This window comes from Lampris incognitus, chromosome 1, assembly GCF_029633865.1.
Source record: "Lampris incognitus isolate fLamInc1 chromosome 1, fLamInc1.hap2, whole genome shotgun sequence".
Taxonomy (NCBI): Eukaryota; Metazoa; Chordata; class Actinopteri; order Lampriformes; family Lampridae; genus Lampris; species Lampris incognitus.
The window spans coordinates 84,983,236-85,005,785 of record NC_079211.1 but is presented as its reverse complement, the minus strand read 5'-3'; the positions used below and the strand labels follow the sequence as shown (position 1 = coordinate 85,005,785).

General features: G+C 44.7%; 2 protein-coding genes across 2 annotated transcripts in view; one reads left to right on the top strand and one right to left on the bottom strand.

Annotated features, from left to right (window-relative positions):
• Positions 1 to 15,375, top strand: part of qsox2 (quiescin Q6 sulfhydryl oxidase 2) — a 78,020-nt gene extending 62,645 nt beyond the window's left edge. The window contains exons 8-12 of the mRNA XM_056280995.1: positions 5,203 to 5,332; positions 7,979 to 8,101; positions 13,002 to 13,152; positions 13,272 to 13,457; positions 14,421 to 15,375. Coding sequence (XP_056136970.1) covers positions 5,203 to 5,332; positions 7,979 to 8,101; positions 13,002 to 13,152; positions 13,272 to 13,457; positions 14,421 to 14,815 — 985 coding nt within the window. The 3' untranslated portion in view covers positions 14,816 to 15,375. The remainder of the gene's footprint in view (positions 1 to 5,202; positions 5,333 to 7,978; positions 8,102 to 13,001; positions 13,153 to 13,271; positions 13,458 to 14,420) is intronic.
• A 21-nt stretch (positions 15,376 to 15,396) lies between these two features.
• LOC130113408 (putative uncharacterized protein DDB_G0286901) lies at positions 15,397 to 18,547 on the bottom strand. Its single transcript, XM_056281005.1, has one exon. The coding sequence runs from the start codon at positions 16,526 to 16,528 to the stop codon at positions 15,488 to 15,490; it is 1,041 nt and encodes a 346-aa protein (XP_056136980.1). The 5' UTR covers positions 16,529 to 18,547; the 3' UTR covers positions 15,397 to 15,487.
• Positions 18,548 to 22,550: the final 4,003 nt, after the last annotated feature.

The window sequence follows — 22,550 nt, the reverse complement described above, 5'->3', positions numbered from 1 at the left end:
CTTGGAAAACCTAACCTAACCTGGTGATGTTAGCTTTCATTTTGGAAAACCTAATCTAGCCTGGTGAGGTTAGCTTTAGACTTGGAAAACCTAACCTAACCTGGTGAGGTTAGCTTTAGCTCTGGAAAACCTAACCTAATCTGGTGAGGTTAGCTTTAGCCCTGGAAAACCTAATCTAGCCTGGTGAGGTTAGCTTTAGACTTGGAAAACCTAACCTAACCTGGTGAGGTTAGCTTTAGCTCTGGAAAACCTAACCTAGTCTGGTGAGGTTAGCTTTAGCCCTGGAAAACCTAATCTAGCCTGGTGAGGTTAGCTTTAGACTTGGAAAACGTAACCAAACCTGGTGAGGTTAGATTAACCCTGGAAAACCTTATCTAGCCTGGTGAGGTTAGCTTTAGACTTGCAAAACCTAACCTAGCCTGGTGAGGTTAGTTTTAGCCCTGGAAGACCTAACCTAACCTGGTGAGGTTAGCTTTGGACTTGGAAAACCTAACCTAACCTGGTGAGGTTAGCTTTAGCTCTGGAAAACCTAACCTAGCCTGGTGAGGTTAGCTTTAGACTTGGAAAACCTAACCTAACCTGCTGAGGTTAGCTTTAGCTCTGGAAAACCTGACCTAACCTGGTGAGGTTAGCTTTAGCCCTGGAAAACCTAATCTAGCCTAGTGAGGTTATCTTAAGAGTTGGAAAACCTTATCTAGCCTGGTGAGGTTAGCTTTAGACTTGGAAAACCTAACCTAACCTTGTGAGGTTAGCTTTAGCCCTGGAAAACCTTATCTAGCCTGGTGAGGTTAGCTTTAGCTCTGGAAAACCTAACCTAACCTGATGAGGTTAGCTTTAGCCCTGGAAAACCTAACCTGACCTGGTGAGGTTAGCTTTGGACTTGGAAAACCTAACCTAACCTGGTGAGGTTAGCTTTAGCTCTGGAAAACCTAACCTAGCCTGGTGAGGTTAGCTTTAGCCTTGGAAAACCTAACCTAACCTGGTGAGGTTAGATTTAGACTTGGAAAACCTAACCTAACCTGGTGAGGTTAGATTTAGACTTGGAAAACCTAACCTAACCTGGTGAGGTTAGCTTTAGCCCTGGAAAACCTAATCTAGCCTAGTGAGGTTATCTTAAGAGTTGGAAAACCTTATCTAGCCTGGTGAGGTTAGCTTTAGACTTGGAAAACCTAACCTAACCTGGTGAGGTTAGCTTTAGCTCTGGAAAACCTAACCTAGCCTGGTGAGGTTAGTTTTAGACTTGGAAAACCTAACCTAACCTGGTGAGGTTAGCTTTAGCTCTGGAAAACCTAACCTAACCTGATGAGGTTAGCTTTAGCCCTGGAAAACCTAATCTAGCCTAGTGAGGTTATCTTAAGAGTTGGAAAACCTAATCTAGCCTGGTGAGGTTAGATTTAGACTTGGAAAACCTAACCTAACCTGGTGAGGTTAGCTTTCATTTTGGAAAACCTTATCTAGCCTGGTGAGGTTAGCTTTAGACTTGGAAACCCTAATCTAGCCTGGTGAGGTTAGCTTTAGCCCTGGAAAACCTAACCTAGCCTGGTGAGGTTAGCTTTAGCCCTGGAAAACCTAATCTAGCCTAGTGAGGTTATTTTAAGAGTTGGAAAACCTAATCTAGCCTGGTGAGGTTAGATTTAGACTTAGAAAACCTAACCTAACCTGGTGAGGTTAGCTTACCTCTGGAAAACCTAACCTAGCCTGGTGAGGTTAGCTTTAGACTTGGAAAACCTAACCTGTTGAGGTTAGCTTTAGCTCTGGAAAACCTAACCTAGCCTGGTGAGGTTAGCTTTAGACTTGGAAAACCTAACCTAACCTGGTGATGTTAGCTTTCATTTTGGAAAACCTAATCTAGCCTGGTGAGGTTAGCTTTAGACTTGGAAAACCTAACCTAACCTGGTGAGGTTAGCTTTAGCTCTGGAAAACCTAACCTAATCTGGTGAGGTTAGCTTTAGCCCTGGAAAACCTAATCTAGCCTGGTGAGGTTAGCTTTAGACTTGGAAAACCTAACCTAACCTGGTGAGGTTAGCTTTAGCTCTGGAAAACCTAACCTAGTCTGGTGAGGTTAGCTTTAGCCCTGGAAAACCTAATCTAGCCTGGTGAGGTTAGCTTTAGACTTGGAAAACGTAACCAAACCTGGTGAGGTTAGATTAACCCTGGAAAACCTTATCTAGCCTGGTGAGGTTAGCTTTAGACTTGCAAAACCTAACCTAGCCTGGTGAGGTTAGTTTTAGCCCTGGAAGACCTAACCTAACCTGGTGAGGTTAGCTTTGGACTTGGAAAACCTAACCTAACCTGGTGAGGTTAGCTTTAGCTCTGGAAAACCTAACCTAGCCTGGTGAGGTTAGCTTTAGACTTGGAAAACCTAACCTAACCTGCTGAGGTTAGCTTTAGCTCTGGAAAACCTGACCTAACCTGGTGAGGTTAGCTTTAGCCCTGGAAAACCTAATCTAGCCTAGTGAGGTTATCTTAAGAGTTGGAAAACCTTATCTAGCCTGGTGAGGTTAGCTTTAGACTTGGAAAACCTAACCTAACCTGGTGAGGTTAGCTTTAGCCCTGGAAAACCTTATCTAGCCTGGTGAGGTTAGCTTTAGCTCTGGAAAACCTAACCTAACCTGATGAGGTTAGCTTTAGCCCTGGAAAACCTAACCTGACCTGGTGAGGTTAGCTTTGGACTTGGAAAACCTAACCTAACCTGGTGAGGTTAGCTTTAGCTCTGGAAAACCTAACCTAGTCTGGTGAGGTTAGCTTTAGCCCTGGAAAACCTAATCTAGCCTGGAGAGGTTAGCTTTAGACTTGGAAAACCTAACCTAACCTGGTGAGGTTAGCTTTCATTTTGGAAAACCTAATCTAGCCTGGTGAGGTTAGCTTTAGACTTGGAAACCCTAATCTAGCCTGGTGAGGTTAGCTTTAGCCCTGGAAAACCTAACCTAACCTGGTGAGGTTAGCTTTGGACTTGGAAAACCTAACCTAACCTGGTGAGGTTAGCTTTAGCTCTGGAAAACCTAACCTAGCCTGGTGAGGTTAGCTTTAGACTTGGAAAACCTAACCTAACCTGGTGAGGTTAGCTTTAGCTCTGGAAAACCTAACCTAACCTGGTGAGGTTAGCTTTAGCCCTGTAAAACCTAATCTAGCCTGGTGAGGTTATCTTAAGAGTTGGAAAACCTAATCTAGCCTGGTGAGGTTAGATTTAGACTTGGAAAACCTAACCTAACCTGGTGAGGTTAGCTTTAGCCCTGGAAAACCTAATCTAGCCTAGTGAGGTTATCTTAAGAGTTGGAAAACCTTATCTAGCCTGGTGAGGTTAGCTTTAGACTTGGAAAACCTAACCTAACCTGGTGAGGTTAGCTTTAGCCCTGGAAAACCTTATCTAGCCTGGTAAGGTTAGCTTTAGACTTGGAAAACCTAACCTAACCTGATGAGGTTAGCTTTAGCCCTGGAAAACCTAACCTAACCTGGTGAGGTTAGCTTTGGACTTGGAAAACCTAACCTAACCTGGAGAGGTTAGCTTTAGCTCTGGAAAACCTAACCTAGTCTGGTGAGGTTAGCTTTAGCCCTGGAAAACCTAATCTAGCCTGGAGAGGTTAGCTTTAGACTTGGAAAACCTAACCTAACCTGGTGAGGTTAGCTTTAGCCCTGGAAAACCTAACCTAACCTGGTGAGGTTAGCTTTAGCTCTGGAAAACCTAACCTAGCCTGGTGAGGTTAGCTTTAGACTTGGAAAACCTAACCTAACCTGGTGAGGTTAGCTTTAGCTCTGGAAAACCTAACCTAACCTGGTGAGGTTAGTTTTAGACTTGGAAAACCTAACCTAACCTGGTGAGGTTAGCTTTAGCTCTGGAAAACCTAACCTAACCTGGTGAGGTTAGCTTTAGCCCTGGAAAACCTAATCTAGCCTATTGAGGTTAGCTTAAGAGTTGGAAAACCTAATCTAGCCTGGTGAGGTTAGCTTTAGACTTGGAAAACCTAACCTAACCTGGTGAGGTTAGCTTTAGCCCTAGAAAACCTTATCTAGCCTGGTGAGGTTAGCTTTAGACTTGGAAAACCTAACCTAACCTGGTGAGGTTAGCTTTAGCTCTGGAAAACCTAACCTAGTCTGGTGAGGTTAGCTTTAGCCCTGGAAAACCTAATCTAGCCTGGTGAGGTTAGCTTTAGACTTGGAAAACCTAACCAAACCTGGTGAGGTTAGATTTAGCCCTGGAAAACCTTATCTAGCCTGGTGAGGTTAGCTTTAGACTTGGAAAACCTAACCTAACCTGGTGAGGTTAGCTTTAGCTCTGGAAAACCTAACCTAGCCTGGTCAGGTTGGCGTTAGACTTGGAAAACCTAACCTAACCTGGTGAGGTTAGCTTTAGACTTGGAAAACTTAACCTAACCTGGTGAGGTTAGCTTTAGCTCTGGAAAACCTAACCTAGCCTGGTCAGGTTAGCGTTAGACTTGGAAAACCTAACCTAGCCTGGTCAGGTTAGCGTTAGACTTGGAAAACCTAACCTAACCTGGTGAGGTTAACTTTAGCTCTGGAAAACCTAACCTAACCTGGTGAGGTTAGCTTTAGCGTGGAAGCACACGGCCCGGTATACACATAGCTAGCTGTTGACTAGCTGTGGTTTCTGTTGTAAAGGCCCTCACCACACATTTTAGGGGGCAAGACTATGTCTGTCTGGCTCTGTCTGTCTGTCTGTCTCTGTTTCTGTCTGTCTCTCTGTGTGGCTGTCTCTCTATCTGTCTGACTCTGTTTCTGTCTTGTCTGTCTAACTCGGTCTGTTTCTGTCTGCCTCTATTTCTGTCTGTCTGTGTATCTGTCTGTCGCTATTTCTGTCTGTTTGTCTGACTCTGTCTCTCTGTGTGCCCATCTGTCTGACTGTCTCTGTTTCTGTCTGTCTGTCTGTGTCGTTCTGTCTCTATCTGTCTTCTCTGTCTGTTTCCGTTTATGTCTGTCTGTCTCTGTTTCTGTCTGTCTGTTTACCTCTGTCTGTTGGACTGTCTTTCTCTGTGTGGCCACCTGTCTGACTCTGTCTGTCTGTCTTTGTTTCTCTCTGTCTTTCTGTCTAATTCTTGTCTCTGTTTGTTTCTTTCTGTCTGTTTGTCTGTGTCTCTTTCTGTCTGTCTGTCTGTTTCTGTCTTGTCGGTCTTTCTGACTGTCTGTTTCTCTCTGTCTGTCTCTGTTTCTGTCTGTCTTTCTGACTGTCTCGCTCTGTGTTTGCAGTTCTTTGGTGTACATGTCTGATGTTGAGTCTGCTCTGCATTACCTTCTGAGAGTGGAACTGGCTACCCATAATAACCTGCAGGGGGAGGAGCTTAAGATCTTCAAAGACTTTGTCACTGTAGTTGCCAAGGTAACAACACCCCCCTCCACACACAGACATTTTTAGGACTTCTACAGACTCACAAGTCAGTCTCTAAACACTTCACTCAACTAGAGACTGAGGACAATCTCACAGCTTTCATTGCTAAAACTGGGTGGAAACTTTAGATTGTTTAAAAACACCTGCAATGCAGAACTGATCCAGAGTTTTGTGGGCGGCCCTTCCTGTGGGGCGGTGACCTGCAGAAGTCATACACCTGTAAAAACTGTCATACCAGCAGCATGTGGATTATAAGGATGGCTCAGCCGCAGTCACAGAAGGAAACGCCTTCAGAGTTTGTTGATGTTTGTCATGTTTGTGTTGAAACATCTTCATCGGTTAAAAACACAATCTTTTAACAGGACATGATTGATCTGTCCAGCTGGACCACACATCTGCTTCGGAGGACAATGCAGGGCGAATTACATTGGGAGACGGCATCAGCTATTTTAGCCAACACGTCTTTCTTGTCCGGGTTAACAGTTTGAAACAAAGTGGCTGCAAATCCTTAATTTCACCAATCTTGTTGACTGAGCACACATTTGATAACACGGGATCAAATAATTTAACGTTGCTCGGGACATCTGTTTTCAGTGTTCTGAAAGCTCTCCGCATTACTGCTGATGCTGCACCATTCCGCCTGTCAATCTCCTGCTCCACCCTACCCTCACTCGTGAACAAGACCCTGAGATACTTGAACTCCTTCACTTGAGGCAACAACACATCCTCAACCCGCAGGGAGCAATCCACTTTTTTCTGGTAGAGAACCGTGGCCTCAGACTTGGAGGTGCTGAGTCTCATCCCGGACATTTCACACTCAGCTGCAAACAGCCCCACTGCATGCTGGAGGTCACGTTCTGATAAAGCCAATGAAACCACATCGTTGCGAAGAGCAGAGATGCAATTCTTAGGTTCCCAAAATGGACACACTCCTCACCTTGGCGGCACCTTGAGATCCTGTCCATGAATATCACAAACAGAATCGGAGACAAGGGACAACCTTGCCAGAGTCCGACACCCACAGATAACGTGTTTAACTTTGTGCCGAGAATGTGGACACAGCTCTCACTTTGGTTATACAAGGACCGGATAGCTTGTAGCAACTGCCCCGGTACCCCATACTCTCGCAGTACCCCCCACAGAGTGCCCCGGGGTACATGGTCGTAAGCCCTCTCCAAGTCCACAAAACACATGTAGCCTGGCTGGTTAAAGGTTGATGCTAGATCCAGCAGGGTGTAGGCACGGAATAGACGTGATTGGTTGTTGGTTAGGGTTTAAACTCTTTGAATTTCCATTGTTAACGTTAGCTACCGTTACAGTACGACCTGGCAATGTTATGGTCAGTTGTAAGCTAGCTAGCTAAATTTTTCAGTACGCTTCAAGGTTCCACGCTGTCTATTGGCTGACGCAACAGTCAATCACGGCTACTTCCGTGCCTACACCCCGGTGGATCTAGCATCAACCCTGGTCAAACTCCTATGCTGTCCATCCATGTTGTACCAGACTGTTATGGTGAAGAGGGAGCTGAGCTGGAAGGCAAAGCTCTCAATTTACCAGTCAATCTTCGTTCCAACCCTCACCTATGGTCATGAGCTTTGGGTAGTGACTGAAAGGGTGAGATCGCGGATACAAGCGGCTGAAATGAGTTTCCTCTGTAGGGTGTCTGGGCTCAGCCTTAGAGATAGGGTGAGGAGCGCGGACATCTGGAGGGAGCGCGGACATCCGGAGGGAGCTCGGAATACAGACGCTGCTCCTTCGCATTGAAAGGAGTCAGTTGCTGTAGTTTAGGCATCTGATCAGGATGATTCCAGGGCACTTTCCTTTGGAGGTTTTCCAGGCACATCCAACTGGGAGGAGATCCCGGGGTAGACCCAGAACTCACTGGAGGGACTACATGTCCAATCTGGCCTGGGAATGCCTTGGGATCCCCCAGGAGGAGCTGAAGGGCATCGCTGTGGAGAGGGATGTCTGGAGTGCCCTACTTAGCTTGTTGCTACTGCGACCTGACCCGGAGAAGCGGCTGAAGATGAGCTGAGATGAGATCTCTCTGTGTTACAAAGTGATTCACTATACCTCCAGTTCCGTTCACTGTAGAGGATGATGGGGAAGAGCGTCATTTCCGGTAAGGCATGTCGTAGATTTCCAAAGCAGTATTCCTAGGTTTGTCAGCAGCCGTTCTCACCACAGTTGTAGAAACTATCTCACATTTAGAAGTCCCAGACGATGATCTTTGATTGTCTGGTACAGCGATACTAGGACTTCTATGGCCTCTGCATAGTTGGTGAGAAAAAATTTGTATAAGTCCATTATAATTCTGTTATCCTCTTTCAATGTTGTATTGTGTAAATTGCATGAACACAAAATCTATTGCACACTGTCCATCTTGGGAGAGAGATCCTCCTCTGTTGCTCTCCCTGAGGTTTCTTCCTATTTGTTCTCCCTGTTAAAGGTTTTTAGGGAGTTTTTCCTTATCCGATGAGAGGGTCCAAGGACAGGATGTTATGTTGCTGTTAAGCCCACTGAGGCAAATTTGTAATTTGTGATATTGGGCTATACAAATAAAATTGATTTGATTTGGTGACAACTGTGTTGTGTGTGTGTGTGTGTGTGTGTGTGTGTGTGTGTGTGTGTGTGTAGTTGTATCCTGGTGGACCTACTGTCGTCAAGTTGATGGAGACTCTTCTGGAATGGCTGCTCAGCCTTCCTTTGGAATCAATCCCCTACCAAGCAGTACTGGACATGGTGGACAACAAGATGGAGGTGAGACACTTCCACACACACACACACACACACACACACACACACACACACACACACACACACACACACACAGTTCTTTCACACACCTTGCTGTCTATTCAGTTCAACTGGAGCTCTTCAAAGTCCCAGTGGAAGTTATTTGCTCAGAAGTGATTTCTGTGTCCTCGAGTGGTAACTGCACGACAGTTTGAACATAGTTTGACCACATTACCCATAAATCCCTTGCTATCAGCTTTGGTGATGTCATGTCGTAAACAGCTATGGCATGTGAATGAAGTTTGAAGATCAGCCCGGTATAGAGAGGGTCAACAGGTGACGGTGGAGTTAGCAGCATGAGACTTATGGAAGTTTTCTGGTCTCATGAGGGCAGATTCAGCACGATAACATGACTTTGAGGTCTGGGGAAGTTTCATCTCAGTCTTCTGTCATTTCCTCTCTGCTGGATTCCAGCGGCAACATTTTGATTGGCTGCTCCAGCTGTCAACCACTGGCATTTTGAAGTCTTTTCAGGGAATTTCAAACTGTGCCTCTCATCACAGCCCTTCTGATGCCCCATTTTGGTTAGTCAGCCTCTTTTGTTTTCTCCACCTCCTTTTGTCTGAAATGAGAAAAGTTCATCAGGGACTTTTACAGACCCTGGTACAGGTTGAAGGTTCACCAGTCAAGTCAAGTCAGTTGTATTTGTGTAGCCCATATCACAAATTACAAATGTGCCTCAGTGGGCTTTACGGCAACACAGCATCCTGTCCTTAGACACTCTCATCGGATAAGGAACAACTCCCTAAAACCTTTAACAGGGAGAACAAATAGGAAGAAACCTCAGGGAGAGCAGCAGAGGAAGATCTCTCTCCCAAGACGCACAACCTGCAAGGATGTTGTGTTTACACAATTTACACAATACAACATTGAAATAGGATAACACAATTATAATGGAATTATAAAATATATGAAGAATATGATGAGGAGGATACCAAGGAGTGTCCAGATGCCCCCAGAACAGTCCAGGACCCGAGCTACACGACCACTATCACCATGTAGAAAAATAAATAATTAGTCACACGTCTGAGTGAGAGAAGGATACAACATTGAAACAGGACAACAAAATTACATGGATTTGTAAGATATATAAAAAGAAAATGTGATGAGGGGGATGCCAAGCACCGTCCAGGAGGCGACCACCGTCACCACTGAGACCTGGGAGGAGGACAGATTGCATGTCCCACACAAGGGAGACTCACATCACACCATTCACACACAGAAGAAGAGAAAAGAGAAGACATCATTCAGAGAGAGAGAAAAGACATGTGAGAGAAGAGAACGGTTTGCAATAGTCAATAATCTATACTCTATAATCTACACGCTGTAATCTCTGAATGGCACCCACAAATAAAATGTATTATTATTATCTATACTCTATAATCTATATAATCTATACTCTATAATATATACACTATAATTCCGTCGGCAGAACAGTGGTTGGTAAATTCATTGAGACAGAAACCGACCCACCATGCAGTACAGGTTGTGAAGCACTCAACTAAAAGACAATTTATTGTAGGTTAAGACAAAAAGATGAGTTTTAAGTTTGGATTTAAAGGACTCAACAGACTGATCGTCTGATGGCAGCAGGCAGGTTATTCCACAAGAACGGAGCCTGATAGGAAAAGGCCCTGCTGCCACCAGCTGACTTCTTTTAACGTTGGGTACACACAGGAGCCCTGTATTTTGAGAATGAAGAGCTCGAGATAGCATGTAAGGTTTAACGAGATCAGACAGGTAGGATGGGGCAAGCCCATTTAGGATTTTATAAGTCAGCAGAAGCACCTTGTATTCTGATCTAACATGGATAGGAAGCCAATGAAGGGAGGCAAGAATTGGTGTAATATGGTCAAATTTCCTAGATGTAGTTAGGATTCTAACAGCAGCATTCTGAACCATCTGAAGACTTTTGGTACTAGAATGTGGCAGACCTGAGAACAGAACATTACAGTAATCAAGTCTGGATGAAACAAATGCAAACAAATTTCGCCATTTCTGTTCCAGTCTCCTGCAGGTCCACTTAAGAGCATGTGTCTCATCATTAAACCAGGGTGTAGGCCTCTTTAGTCGCCTAGCTCTGGTAGTGAATCAACTGAATCGAGGAGACTAGAGAGGGCCACATTTAAGTCACTAGTGAAATTTTCAACAGAGTCAGTTACCATAGTGAAAGGAGCCAAGACTTCAGACAGCTGCTGGCCAAATGCAGCTACAGTGGAGGGACCAATATGGCGAGTGGCAATTACATCAGTGCTGACATTAACTGGACAGGCCAATAATGCTTCAAATTTGATGAGAAAATGATCTGACACAGCAGATGTGGTTGGCAAAACATTCAGATCAGAAACAGCTATCCCTTTAGATAAAACCAAATCAAGGGTGTTACCACTGCAATGAGTCGACTCTTGAACAAACTGAGTGAACCCAAAAGCATCAACTAGTGCCAGAAAGGCTTTACTTAGAGGATCAGCAGCCTTATTCAGATGAATATTGAAATTACCTAGAATTAGAATCTCATCAGAGTGAGTAACAAGGCCTGAGCCAAAATCTCCAAATTCTTCAAGAAATAACGAGTAACAGCCAAGGAGGGCGGTAGAGTATCACAATTTGGACTGAGCCGAGTCTATTCATGGCTGAGGGAGATGGACCAAGAACAAGAGACTCAAAAGACTGGAATTTAGATTCGAGTCTAGAAGTCAGATTGAAAATAGATTTATATATTAAGGCAACACCCCCACCTTGTTTATTTGCCCAAGCTACATGGGCATAAGTATAGTCAGGTGGGGAAGCTTCATTTAAGGGAAGGAAAACATTTGGTTTCAGCCATGTTTCACATAACCCAATCATATCAAAACTATGTTCAAGAATCAGATCATTTATTAGTAAGGCTTTGGTAGACAGTGATCTGATATTTATGAAACCACATTTAACCATCTTGTGGAAGTGATCAGTAGTAGGCAGAGCTTTAGAGCTACCAATAGGTGAAAGATTAATTGGAATTAGACACCTTGTTGACAGTTTTGGCCACCAACGCTTTGGACGATATGTAGTCACATTCTTGATAACATTAGCTGTTTGGTTTTGTAGATTATTAGGTACTTTGTCGCACATCTCACCACTACCAGTGGTAGGAATAATTACTAGATTATTGTGATTCACACATTTAGGAGAGTAGAGCTTGGGAGCAATACAGCAGGGTAGGGAGACAGTCTCAATGTTATAGACCAAGCTATCAGGCTGATAATCTACACTATGAGAAATTCCCTGACTAACATTAATTAAACTACTTGACTCCATATCCGCACTAGATTTAAACCTAGCAGGCTCTCTAATCACCTGCAACCTACTGAATAATAAGTCCCTAGTGTCAAAGTAAACGTAAACAACTATCTAGTATATTGCTAGACAAAAGAGCGGCGCCGTCCCCAGTAGGGTGAATACCGTCCGCTTTCAGCAGGTAAGGGCGGCCCCAGAAGGAAGGCCAGTTATCAACAAAGCCGAATCCCTGCTCATTACAGTAATGCGCCAGCCAGCGGTTCATTGAGGTGAGCCTACTGTACATCTCGTCATTACCCCTCACAGGTAAGGGATCAGAGACAATTAATCGATGCCGACACATCTTTCTGGCAAACTCAAGCATCCTGACTAGGCTGGCTTTTGTGATCTCTGATTGCTTCATCCTAGCATTATTGGTGCCGACATGAATAACAATGTTGCTGAAAGTAGTGGTGCTGTTTGCCTGGGTTCCCTGACTCTCCCTCCGTGATGCCACCACCCTAAGATTATCCTCTATGTCGGAGACTCTGGCCCCGGGTAAACAGTGAACCAAGGCTGTCGAAGCTAATCTAACATTGCGGGTAATGGAGTCTCCTATCACTAGCGTGTGTTGCTTTACTCTGTCGACAGAGGGGGGAGAAGCACGATGGCTGGTAGGACTACCAACAGGGCTGGTGAGTGGAGAAAACCGGTTTGCGGTCGGGAGAGGTGACTGCAGACCAGGCCACACGACCGGTGGCTTGCTCTTTCGAGCCTTCTCACGCCGGTAAACAGAGACAAACTCCGCCGCATCTGCCGACGAAGCTGAGCTAGTGCTAACAATAGCAGGCCTGCTGTCAGGCCCGGGGCTACTGAGCTAGTGCTAACAATAGCAGGTCTGCTGTCAGGCCCGGGGCTACTGAGCTAGTGCTAACAATAGCAGGTCTGCTGTCAGGCCCGGGGCTACTGTGCTAGTGCTAACAATAGCAGGCCTGCTGTCAGGCCCGGGGCTACTGAGCTAGTGCTAACAATAGCAGGCCTGCTGTCAGGCCCGGGGCTACTGAGCTAGTGCTAACAATAGCAGGCCTGCTGTCAGGCCCGGGGCTAAGGCTATCTGGAGTGCCCGTCACATCTAACGTAATCCTAGCCGAAAGCAGGCGCTCTAACTCACGGACACGTCTCTCTAGTAGAGACAACCTGTCTGTAACTACGGAGCAGCCACCACAAACCATCGTTTTAACGAGGCTGCGTTGACTGCGAATGTAATAGAGCTAACTGCTAAGCTAGGCTAAGCTCAAAGCTAGGCTAAGCGTGAAGCTAGTAACAAACTAGGAACGAGAGGCTGCCTACTAAACTCAAGAGTCGTCTGAGACTCTAGTGGTAAGTGAACGAAGCACAGGAAATAGATAAATCAGAAGAAATGAAGAGGTCAGGGCAGAATATAGAGAAGAAACCGTAAGAAAATAAAAGCTATCGGTCTCACGAAGCTGGAAACAGCTGTCAGTGACGTCCACGGACTACCACCGAAGGAGGAGCTCAATACCCAACCACTAGTCATTGTTTAGTAGTTGTTTCCAGAGGTTGACGGGACTTCCTGTTGCATCTGCAGATCTCGGGTGTGTTCCTGCCGGCGGAGCTTCGCTGGGTGGGCTGTCAGGGCAGCAGGCTGGGGCTGAGAGGTTACCCCTGTGCTCTGTGGACGTTGTTTCACATCCTGGCTGTCCAATATGACACAACACCTCATGCCCTGGACAACACAGGTCTGTCTCTCACACACACACACACACAAGTAGACATATACATATTATGATGCACTGCGTGTGAGTATCTATGACAGGGTATGAATGCGTTGTGTTGCTGGGTGGTGTTCTCCCTCCAGGCCTGGAGGGGGAGCCAGCGGCTGTGCTGAAAGCCATGCGTGGTTACATCGTCACCTTCTTCGGCTGTCAGCAGTGTGGACGACACTTTGACACCATGGCTGCAGATCTGCACACAGTCACAACTACACAACAAGCAGTGCTCTGGCTATGGAAGAAACACAATCTGGTCAACAACAGACTGACCGGTAGAACATACACACATGCACACACACAAATGTACACAAAACATACATGCACACACACACACGTACACACAAACACACATGTACACACACACACCACTACACGCACGTACGCACACACAAACACACACAAAACATGTACACACGTACACACACACACACAAACACACAAATGCACACAAAACATGCATGCACGCACACACAGACACACAGAGGCACGCACACAGCCCTACACATAAACACACCTGCACACACACACACACACACACACACACACACACACACACACACACACACACACACACACACACACACACACCACAACAAACAAATGTACACACACATGTACACACACACACCACAACAAAAACATATGTACACACACACAAACATATTTACACACACACACCACTACAAACACATGTACACACACACACACATGTACACACATACACACACAAAACTGAATGGTTGTGTAGTAATATCAGCTGTTGCAACGGGTTTACAGGGTAGGTTATCTGGTTAATACTACGCGGTTGTGTAGTAAGTATGTAGTAATATCGGCTGTTGCAGCAGGTTTAGAGGGTAGGTTATCTGGTTAATACTAAATGGTTGTGTAGTAATAGTATGCAGTAATATCAGCTGTTGCAGCAGGTTTACAGGGTAGGTTATCTGGTTAATACTAAATGGTTGTGTAGTAATAGTATGCAGTAATATCAGCTGTTGCAGCAGGTTTACAGGGTAGGTTATCTGGTTAATACTAAATGGTTGTGTAGTAATAGTATGCAGTAATATCAGCTGTTGCAGCAGGTTTACAGGGTAGGTTTATCTGGTTAATACTAAATGGTTGTGTAGTAATAGTATGCAGTAATATCAGCTGTTGCAGCAGGTTTACAGGGTAGGTTATCTGGTTAATACTAAATGGTTGTGTAGTAGTAGTTAATATGAGGTGTTTTGTCTCTGCAGGCTCTCTGAGTGAGGACCCCATCTTCCCCAAGCACCCCTGGCCGAGCCCCTCCCTCTGCGCCTCCTGCCATGACGAGAAAGAGGGAGTCCATGTGTGGAATGAGGAAGAGGTGTTGATGTTCCTCAGACGTCACTATGGAGCCAGCAACCTGTCCCCACAATACCTCCCCCCTTTCCCCCACTTCCTGGTTGCCCGGGAAGAAGTGGAGGATGTGTCAGCTGGGGTTGCGAGAGGAGTCCGTGGAGGAGTGTGGATCCTGGGCTTCAACAGCGTGGATATGAGCCTGTGTGTTTTCCTCTACGTCTCCTCCTGTGTCTTCCTCATGCTCCTCTTCTTCTTCTTCAGAATCCACTCCAGGAGGTGGAAACTCCGTCACAGCCGCCTCTATGTCTAACACACACACACACACACACACACAAACACACATGGACTGTGTGTGAGAGTTGGACTTGAGTTGTGGTGTATTTTGTGTTTGACTTCATATGAATGAAGTTTATTTTTCAGTTTCTTCTTTATGAAAATATTCATAAACCCAGATCATCACTACAGTGAAGCAAACTGTCTGTCTCTCGGTCTGTCTGACTGGCTGGCTGGCTGGCTGTGTGTGTGTGTGTGTGTGTGTGTGTCTGCGACCCCGTTTACACTTGGTTTAAAAGTGGACAGCACTAAATACAAGTGTAAATGACCTCCAAACCGTCTTGTGAACAGGTTACTGAAACCACTTGCCGAGGTGGTCGGGGACGCATTTGACTACTTCTTCTTCTTCTTCTTCTTCTTCTTCTTCTTCTTCTTCTTCTTCTTCTTCTTCTTCCTTTTTTCCTTCTTCGGAGTAACAAAATCTGGTCACAAGTGGTCAGCAAGATGCATGTGGAGATGCATGATAGACACAGGTGTAAATGGCGACGTGTCTCACTGTCCACTTGTGATCCGATCACCCAAAACGCATTTTAAAAACAAAGTCTAAACAGGCTCTAAGTGTGTGTGTGTGTGTGTGTGTGTATGCACGCTAACTCTTAATATGAAGAGCTGCAGTAGTGTCCATGTGCTGCCCAGCAGTACAGACATGTTAAGTAGTGAGAGGGAAGCAGCAGAACAGCAGCTTCATCTTGTTCTTGTTTATCTTGTTCTTGTTCTTGTTCATCTTGTTCTTGTTCTTGTTCTTGTTCTTGTTCATCTTGTTCTTGTTCTTGTTCATCTTGTTCTTGTTCATCTCGTTCTTGTTCTTGTTCGTCTTGTTCTTGTTCGTCTTGTTCTTGTTCATCTTGTTCTTGTTCATCTTGCTCTTGTTCTTGTTCGTCTTGTTCTTGTTCATCTTGTTCTTGTTCATCTTGTACTTGTTCATCTTGGTCTTGATCATCTTGTTCATCTTGTTATTGTTCATCTTGCTCTTCTTCTTGTTCATCTTGTTTTTGTTCTTGTTCATCTTGCTCTTCTTCTTGTTCATCTTGTTCTTGTTCATCTTGGTCTTGATCATCTTGTTCATCTTGTTCTTGTTCATCTTGCTCTTCTTCTTGTTCATCTTGTTCTTGTTCATCTTGGTCTGGATCATCTTGTTCATCTTGTTCTTGTTCATCTTGCTCTTCTTCTTGTTCATCTTGTTCTTGTTCATCTTGTTTTTGTTCTTGTTCGTCTTGTTCTTGTTCATCTTGTTCTTGTTCATCTTGTTTTTGTTCTTGTTCGTCTTGTTCTTGTTTGTCTTGTTCTTGTTCGTCTTGTTCTTGTTCAACTTGTTCATCTTGTTCTTGTTCATCTTGTTCTTGTTCATTTTGGTCTTGTTCTTGTTCATCTTGTTCTTGTTCAACTTGGTCTTGATCATCTTGTTCATCTTGCTCTTCTTCTTGTTCATCTTGTTCTTGTTCATCTTGGTCTTAATCATCTTGTTCATCTCGTTCTTGTTCTTGTTCATCTTGTTTTTGTTCTTGTTCGTCTTGTTCTTGTTCATCTTGTTCTTGTTCATCTTGTTTTTGTTCTTGTTTTTGTTCTTGTTCGTCTTGTTCTTGTTCGTCCTGTTCTTGTTCATCTTGTTCTTGTTCATCTTGGTCTTGATCATCTTGTTCAACTTGTTCATCTTGTTCTTGTTCATCTTGTTCTTGTTCAACTTGTTCATCTTGCTGAATCCATTTTTCCTTTTTTAATTTATTCAGTCATCATTCCAAACCATTTTAGAGTCGCTAAGCATCTTAATGAAGAATTCTCCAGAATCAAACCAGTATCAAACTGGTTTCAAACTTGTTTTCAAACCAGCAGCCTTTCAAACAGATTGAAGCAGTTCTGGACTGACCAACCAATCAGAATCCAGCGAGTGGCCGTGGCATCTGACAGCACGTTGGGATGGAGATGTCAGGCTTCTGACGGCACGTTGGCATGGAGATGTCACCTGTCTGACGCCACGTTAGGATGGAGACGTCAAGCTTCTGACGACATGTTGGCATGGAGATGTCACGTGTCTGATGACTCGTTGGCATGGAGATGTCAGGCGTCTGACGGGACATTGGGATGGAGATGTCAGGTGTGCACACATTGTCCTGCTGTGTCTAATACACTTTGTTAAAGGTGCAGTTCGCGACTTTTCCAGCTATGTGATCCATGTGAAGAGTGGCGGTGACGTGTTGGTTGTGTTGGACTGTCAGCATCCAGTAGAACGGCATTGTGGGTTTCATCCTGTTTTTTCTTGCTGTTAAAGGTTTTTAGGGAGTTGTTCCTTATCTGATGTGAAGGTCTAATGACAGGATGTTGTGTTGCTGTAAAGCCCCTGAGGCAAATTTGGAATTTTGGGCTGTACAAATAAAATGGACTTGACTTAACTTGACACCACATGGACCACTGGTTGTCAGTCACACATCAGCATCACGTCTCAGTCTTGTTACCAACACGTATATGTGCTGCTGCTGCAGCAATGGTCAAACCTACTGTGGTGGGTGGAGACTGGAAAGTCTCTGCCCATGGGGAAGATGACAGCTGGTGTCATGGAGCCCGACTTCATCTCACACATGGAGGACAGGAACATTTATTAAGGGAGCAGAGTAGTGTGTGTGTGTGTGTGTGTGTGTGTATTCGCTGCATGCATTTGACAGACTGGGCTTGCTGACGTGTTCATGAGGATGTCCCATCATCACTTCCAACTGGACTGAACTTTTCTAGACCTGCCTGTATTGAAGAAACTGTCAGAAGTTTAAATGAGTTTTGGATGATTTTGTGAAGATGAGAACTATTCCATGATGTACATTATGTGAAGATGAGAACTATTCCATGATGTACATTATGTGAAGATGAGAACTATTCCATGATGTACATTATGTGAAGATGAGAACTATTCCATAATGGACATTATGTGATGAGAACTATTCCATGATGTACATTATGTGAAATGAGAACTATTCCATGATGTACATTATGTGAAGATGAGAACTATTCCATGATGGACATTATGTGAAGATGAGAACTATTCCATGATGTACATTATGTGAAATGAGAACTATTCCATGATGTACATTATGTGAAATGAGAACTATTCCGTGATGTACATTACGTGAAATGAGAACTATTCCGTGATGGACATTATGTGAAGATGAGAACTATTCCATGATGTACATTATGTGAAGATGAGAACTATTCCATGATGTACATTATGTGAAGATGAGAACTATTCCATGATGGACATTATGTGAAGATGAGAACTATTCCATGATGGACATTATGTGAAGATGAGAACTATTCCATGATGTACATTTTGTGTAGATGAGAACTATTCCATGATGGACATTATGTGAAGATGAGAACTATTCCATGATTTACATTATGTGAAATGAGAACTATTCCATGATGTACATTATGTGAAATGAGAACTATTCCATGATGTACATTATATGAAGATGAGAACTATTCCATGATGGACATTATGTGAAGATGAGAACTATTCCATGATGGACATTATCTGAAGATGAGAACTATTCCATGATGTACATTTTGTGTAGATGAGAATTTTCATACATTTGTGCCATAGCGTAGAAACCAGGACACGTGTAAAATAATAATTTAATAGGTGTGAATGTTTTCTACTTGTTAGAATGTAAGTGATCAGTCTTAACAATAAAGGTGACGTCATGGTCCAGCAGTTTTTATGTGGACTCTACTGAAGCTTTATTGAAAGGTGGATTTATTGAACATTTTCACTATAACTACACATACAAATAATTCAGATGTACAAAATGCATTTGTGTGTGTTCAAATCAAAATCAAATAATCAAATTTTATTTGTATAGCCCAATATCACAAATTACAAATTTGCCTCAGTGGGCTTGACAGCAACACAACATCCTGTCCTTAGACCCTCTCATGGGATGAGGAACAACTCCCTAAAATAAAAACCTTTAACAGGGAGAAAAAGTAGGAAGAAACCTCAGGGAGAGCAACAGAGGAGGGATCTCTCTCCCAAGACGGACAGCGTGCAATAGATGTTGTGTTTATGCAATTTACATAATACAACATTGAAAGAGGATAACAGAATTATAATGGACATAACATTTATGAAGAACATGGTGCACAGGATGCCAAGCAGTGTCCACATGCCAACGGAGCAGTCCAGGACCCAAGCCACGCGACCAGCATCATCATGTAATAAGAAAAACTTAGGTGAGGAGTGGAAGGGCAGGCAGCATCCAAGTGGCGACCACCATCACCACAGAGACCTGGGAGGAGAACCGACTGCACATGCATGCAAGAGAGACTCACATGACACCATTCACACACAGAAAAAGAGAAAGGAGAAGACATCATTCAGAGAGAGAGAAAAGACATGATAGAGAAGAGAACAGTTTGCAATAGTCATTAGCCATAATCAATTAAGTCATCAATTAGTCATAATCTATACTCTGTAATCTATACTTGATAATCTCATCGGCAGAAGAGTGGTTGGTAAATTCATTGAGACAGAAAACCAACCCGCCATCCAGTACAGGTTGTGAAGCACTCAACTAAAAGGCAACTAATTGTAAACTAAGGCAAAAAGATGAGTTTTAAGTTTGGATTTAAAGACTCAACAGACTCTGATGGTCTGATGGCAGCAGGCAGGTCATTCCACAACAATGGAGCCCGATAGGAAAAGGCCCTGCTGCCACCAACTGACTTCTTTTTAACTTTGGGTACACACAGGAGCCCTGTATTTTGAGAACGAAGAGCTCGAGATGGCATGTAAGGTTTAAGGAGATCAGACAGGTAGGATGGGGCGAGCCCAGTAAGAGATCATTTACCACTCTGGTCAGAGGAGTTTCAGTGGAGTGACAGGGCCTGAAAGCCGACTGAAAAGGTTCATATAGATGGTTTTCTTTTATATGAGTCAAAAGTTGTTGATACACAACTCTCTCTAGTACTTTAGAGAAGAATGGAAGATTAGAGACTGGCCAATAGTTATTAAGAGACCCTGGATCAAGGTGCGGTTTTTTAAGTAGAGGTTTAACCACAGCTGTCTTAAAACTGCTGGGAACAATGCCAGTGGTAAGAGATAAATTAACGATGTCTTGTCACGTATCTGGAAAAACCCAAAATCAGATGGGACAACCAGGTAAGGGAAGAAATCAAGTCTTTATTGAAGTGGCCGATCCCAGGGGTAGAGCAAGAGTTGGCTCAGTGGCAGGTAGACTGGCAGGCTGAAGTCCTTTAGGCAACAAACCATGAATGGAAACGTTCCAGCGAAGACTGGTCCACAGTGGAGGCTTCTTAAGGGTGAGGGCGATTGCTTGATGGCCAGCAGGTGTGCCGGGGTGAAGGAGGGGTGAGCAGGTGTCAAGGGAGAGGGGGTGACTGCCTGATGGCCAGCAGGTGTGCCGGGGTGAGCAGGTGTCAAGGGCGAGGGGGTGATTGCTTGATGGCCAGCAGGTGTGCCGGGGTGAAGGAGGGGTGAGCAGGTGTCAAGGGAGAGGGGGTGATTGCTTGATGGCCAGCAGGTGTGCCGGGGTGAAGGAGAGGTGAGCAGGTGTCAAAGGCGAGGGGCTGTGACAGTACCCCCCCTCCGAGGGGCGCCACAAGGCGACCCACCAGGCCCGTCAGGGTGTGTCCTGTGGAAGTCCCGGACGAGGTTCGCGTCCAGGACAAGGCGACGAGGGACCCAACACCTCTCCTCCGGGCCATATCCCTCCCAGTCAACGAGATACTGCAGGCTGCGACCGCGGCGACGAGAGTCCAGGAAACGACGAACAGTGTAAGCAGGATGATCGTTGATCATACGATGAGGTGGGGGCGGGGGGGCCGGAGGAACTAGAGGGCTGGTAGAGACAGGTTTGAGGCAGGACACATGGAAGGAAGGAGGAACCCGAAGAGTGCGGGGCAGCATCAGACGGACCAGAGGGGTTAATGACTTTGACAATGGAAAAGGGACCAATATACCTGGGGGAAAGATTTTTAGCGTCCGATTTCAAGGGTAGGTCCTTGGTAGAGAGGCATACCTGGTCACCGGGGGAGTAGTCCGGAGCAGGGGTGCGATGACGATCCGCCAAGCGCTGGTAACGACCGGAGGCCCTGAGCAGTGCAGCACGGGCTCGCTGCCAGGTCCAACGGCACCGACAGACATGGGCCTGGACAGACGGAACCGGAATGTCTACCTCTTGAGAAGGAAAAAGGGGAGGCTGATAGCCGTAAAGGCATTGAAAAGGGGACAACCCAGTAGCAGACGATGGCAAGGTGTTATGGGCATATTCTACCCAGGGAAGTTGTGAGGACCAAGAGGATGGGTTGGCAACACCAGACAGCGGAGAACAGTCTCCAATACCTGTTTGGCCCTCTCGGCCTGGCCGTTGGTCTGAGGATGGAACCCCGATGACAGGCTGACGGTGGCACCGATGGCAGAGCAGAAAGCCTTCCACACAGCAGAAGTGATCTGGGGACCACGGTCAGACACTATTCGGCTCTTAAGCACGACGTCACGACGCACGACGCGACGTCACGTGTGGGCGGAGTTATACTTCCGGTGCCTTGGGGAATCTCACTGCATTATTTTCCACTCAAAACAATATGTCTGAACCCGTAAATATATTTACATTAACGTCTTTTTTTAAAGACGAACCTCTCAGGGTGAAAAGGGGTCTCAACGCTTTCAATTCAGATAGAGTTGTGAACGTAAATGTTTCAGGGGGCATTATAAAAGGCAAGGTACAGGCTTCCATGAAACAAAGTTTATCAGGTTGAGGTGAGTGAGCTAACAGGGTTAGCTAGCGTTAGCTTGGTAATGTTGGGTATTCTGGCTTCTGATGTTATATCCCACGTTTACTGGCGATTCATAAGCCTTGGATAAAGACTGCCAGTGCTTTATTTTGTCGGTAGATAATTGTTTTCCGGCGTTTGACTTGTTAAAATAACTCTGACGTTCTTGGATCCAAGGCTAGCTTTTCATGTGTCTAGCTCCAGAATGGCTATGATCGTACATACTGTAACGCTGTAAAGATTTAATGAATTTAAAATACATATTAGGAATTAATGAAATATAGACTTACATGTAAGATCACAGCCATTTTAGGGCTACCATGTGTGCTACGATCTGTTTCTTATTAACGTTATAGGCCACGTTGGATACAGGTCAGCTGGGCACCAGGAAATCTCTGGGCACCTTGATGTAAAATGTTCTATTTTGTCCAAAATGTTTGGAAACATGTAATATTAGAAGAATGGTCTTAACCACACGAACCCCAGCATTCATTTAGTCATCCTCAGACGAGTTTGCCAAGGGTTTTAATTAAATTTAATTAATCAAATTAATCAAATTTAAACCTTTGTGCGTATTTAAGGACTGTGGGGCACAACTCCTCACAGCTCTTGAACCATTCTTAGTCTGTTCCCTCCTAGACCAGTTTGCCATGTGTGACCCTACAGTAGCGCAAGGCCACAGACAACATAGCTCTCGGGATTCATGGGGTCACTCAAACTTCTCCACCGCGTTAAGGTGATGGTTCGAGGAGAGCATAACATAATAACATAAAACACAAGACACTTAGTTAGAGCCCTGAAGGACTCTGTCCAAACATATGGGTTGGATAAGTGGTTAAGTAATGTAAAGTATACATGATGTGAACATGCACGGTACATCATTATCATTTAAATAGGCAAATTTGCCTATTTAAATGTTGTATTCATCATATGGT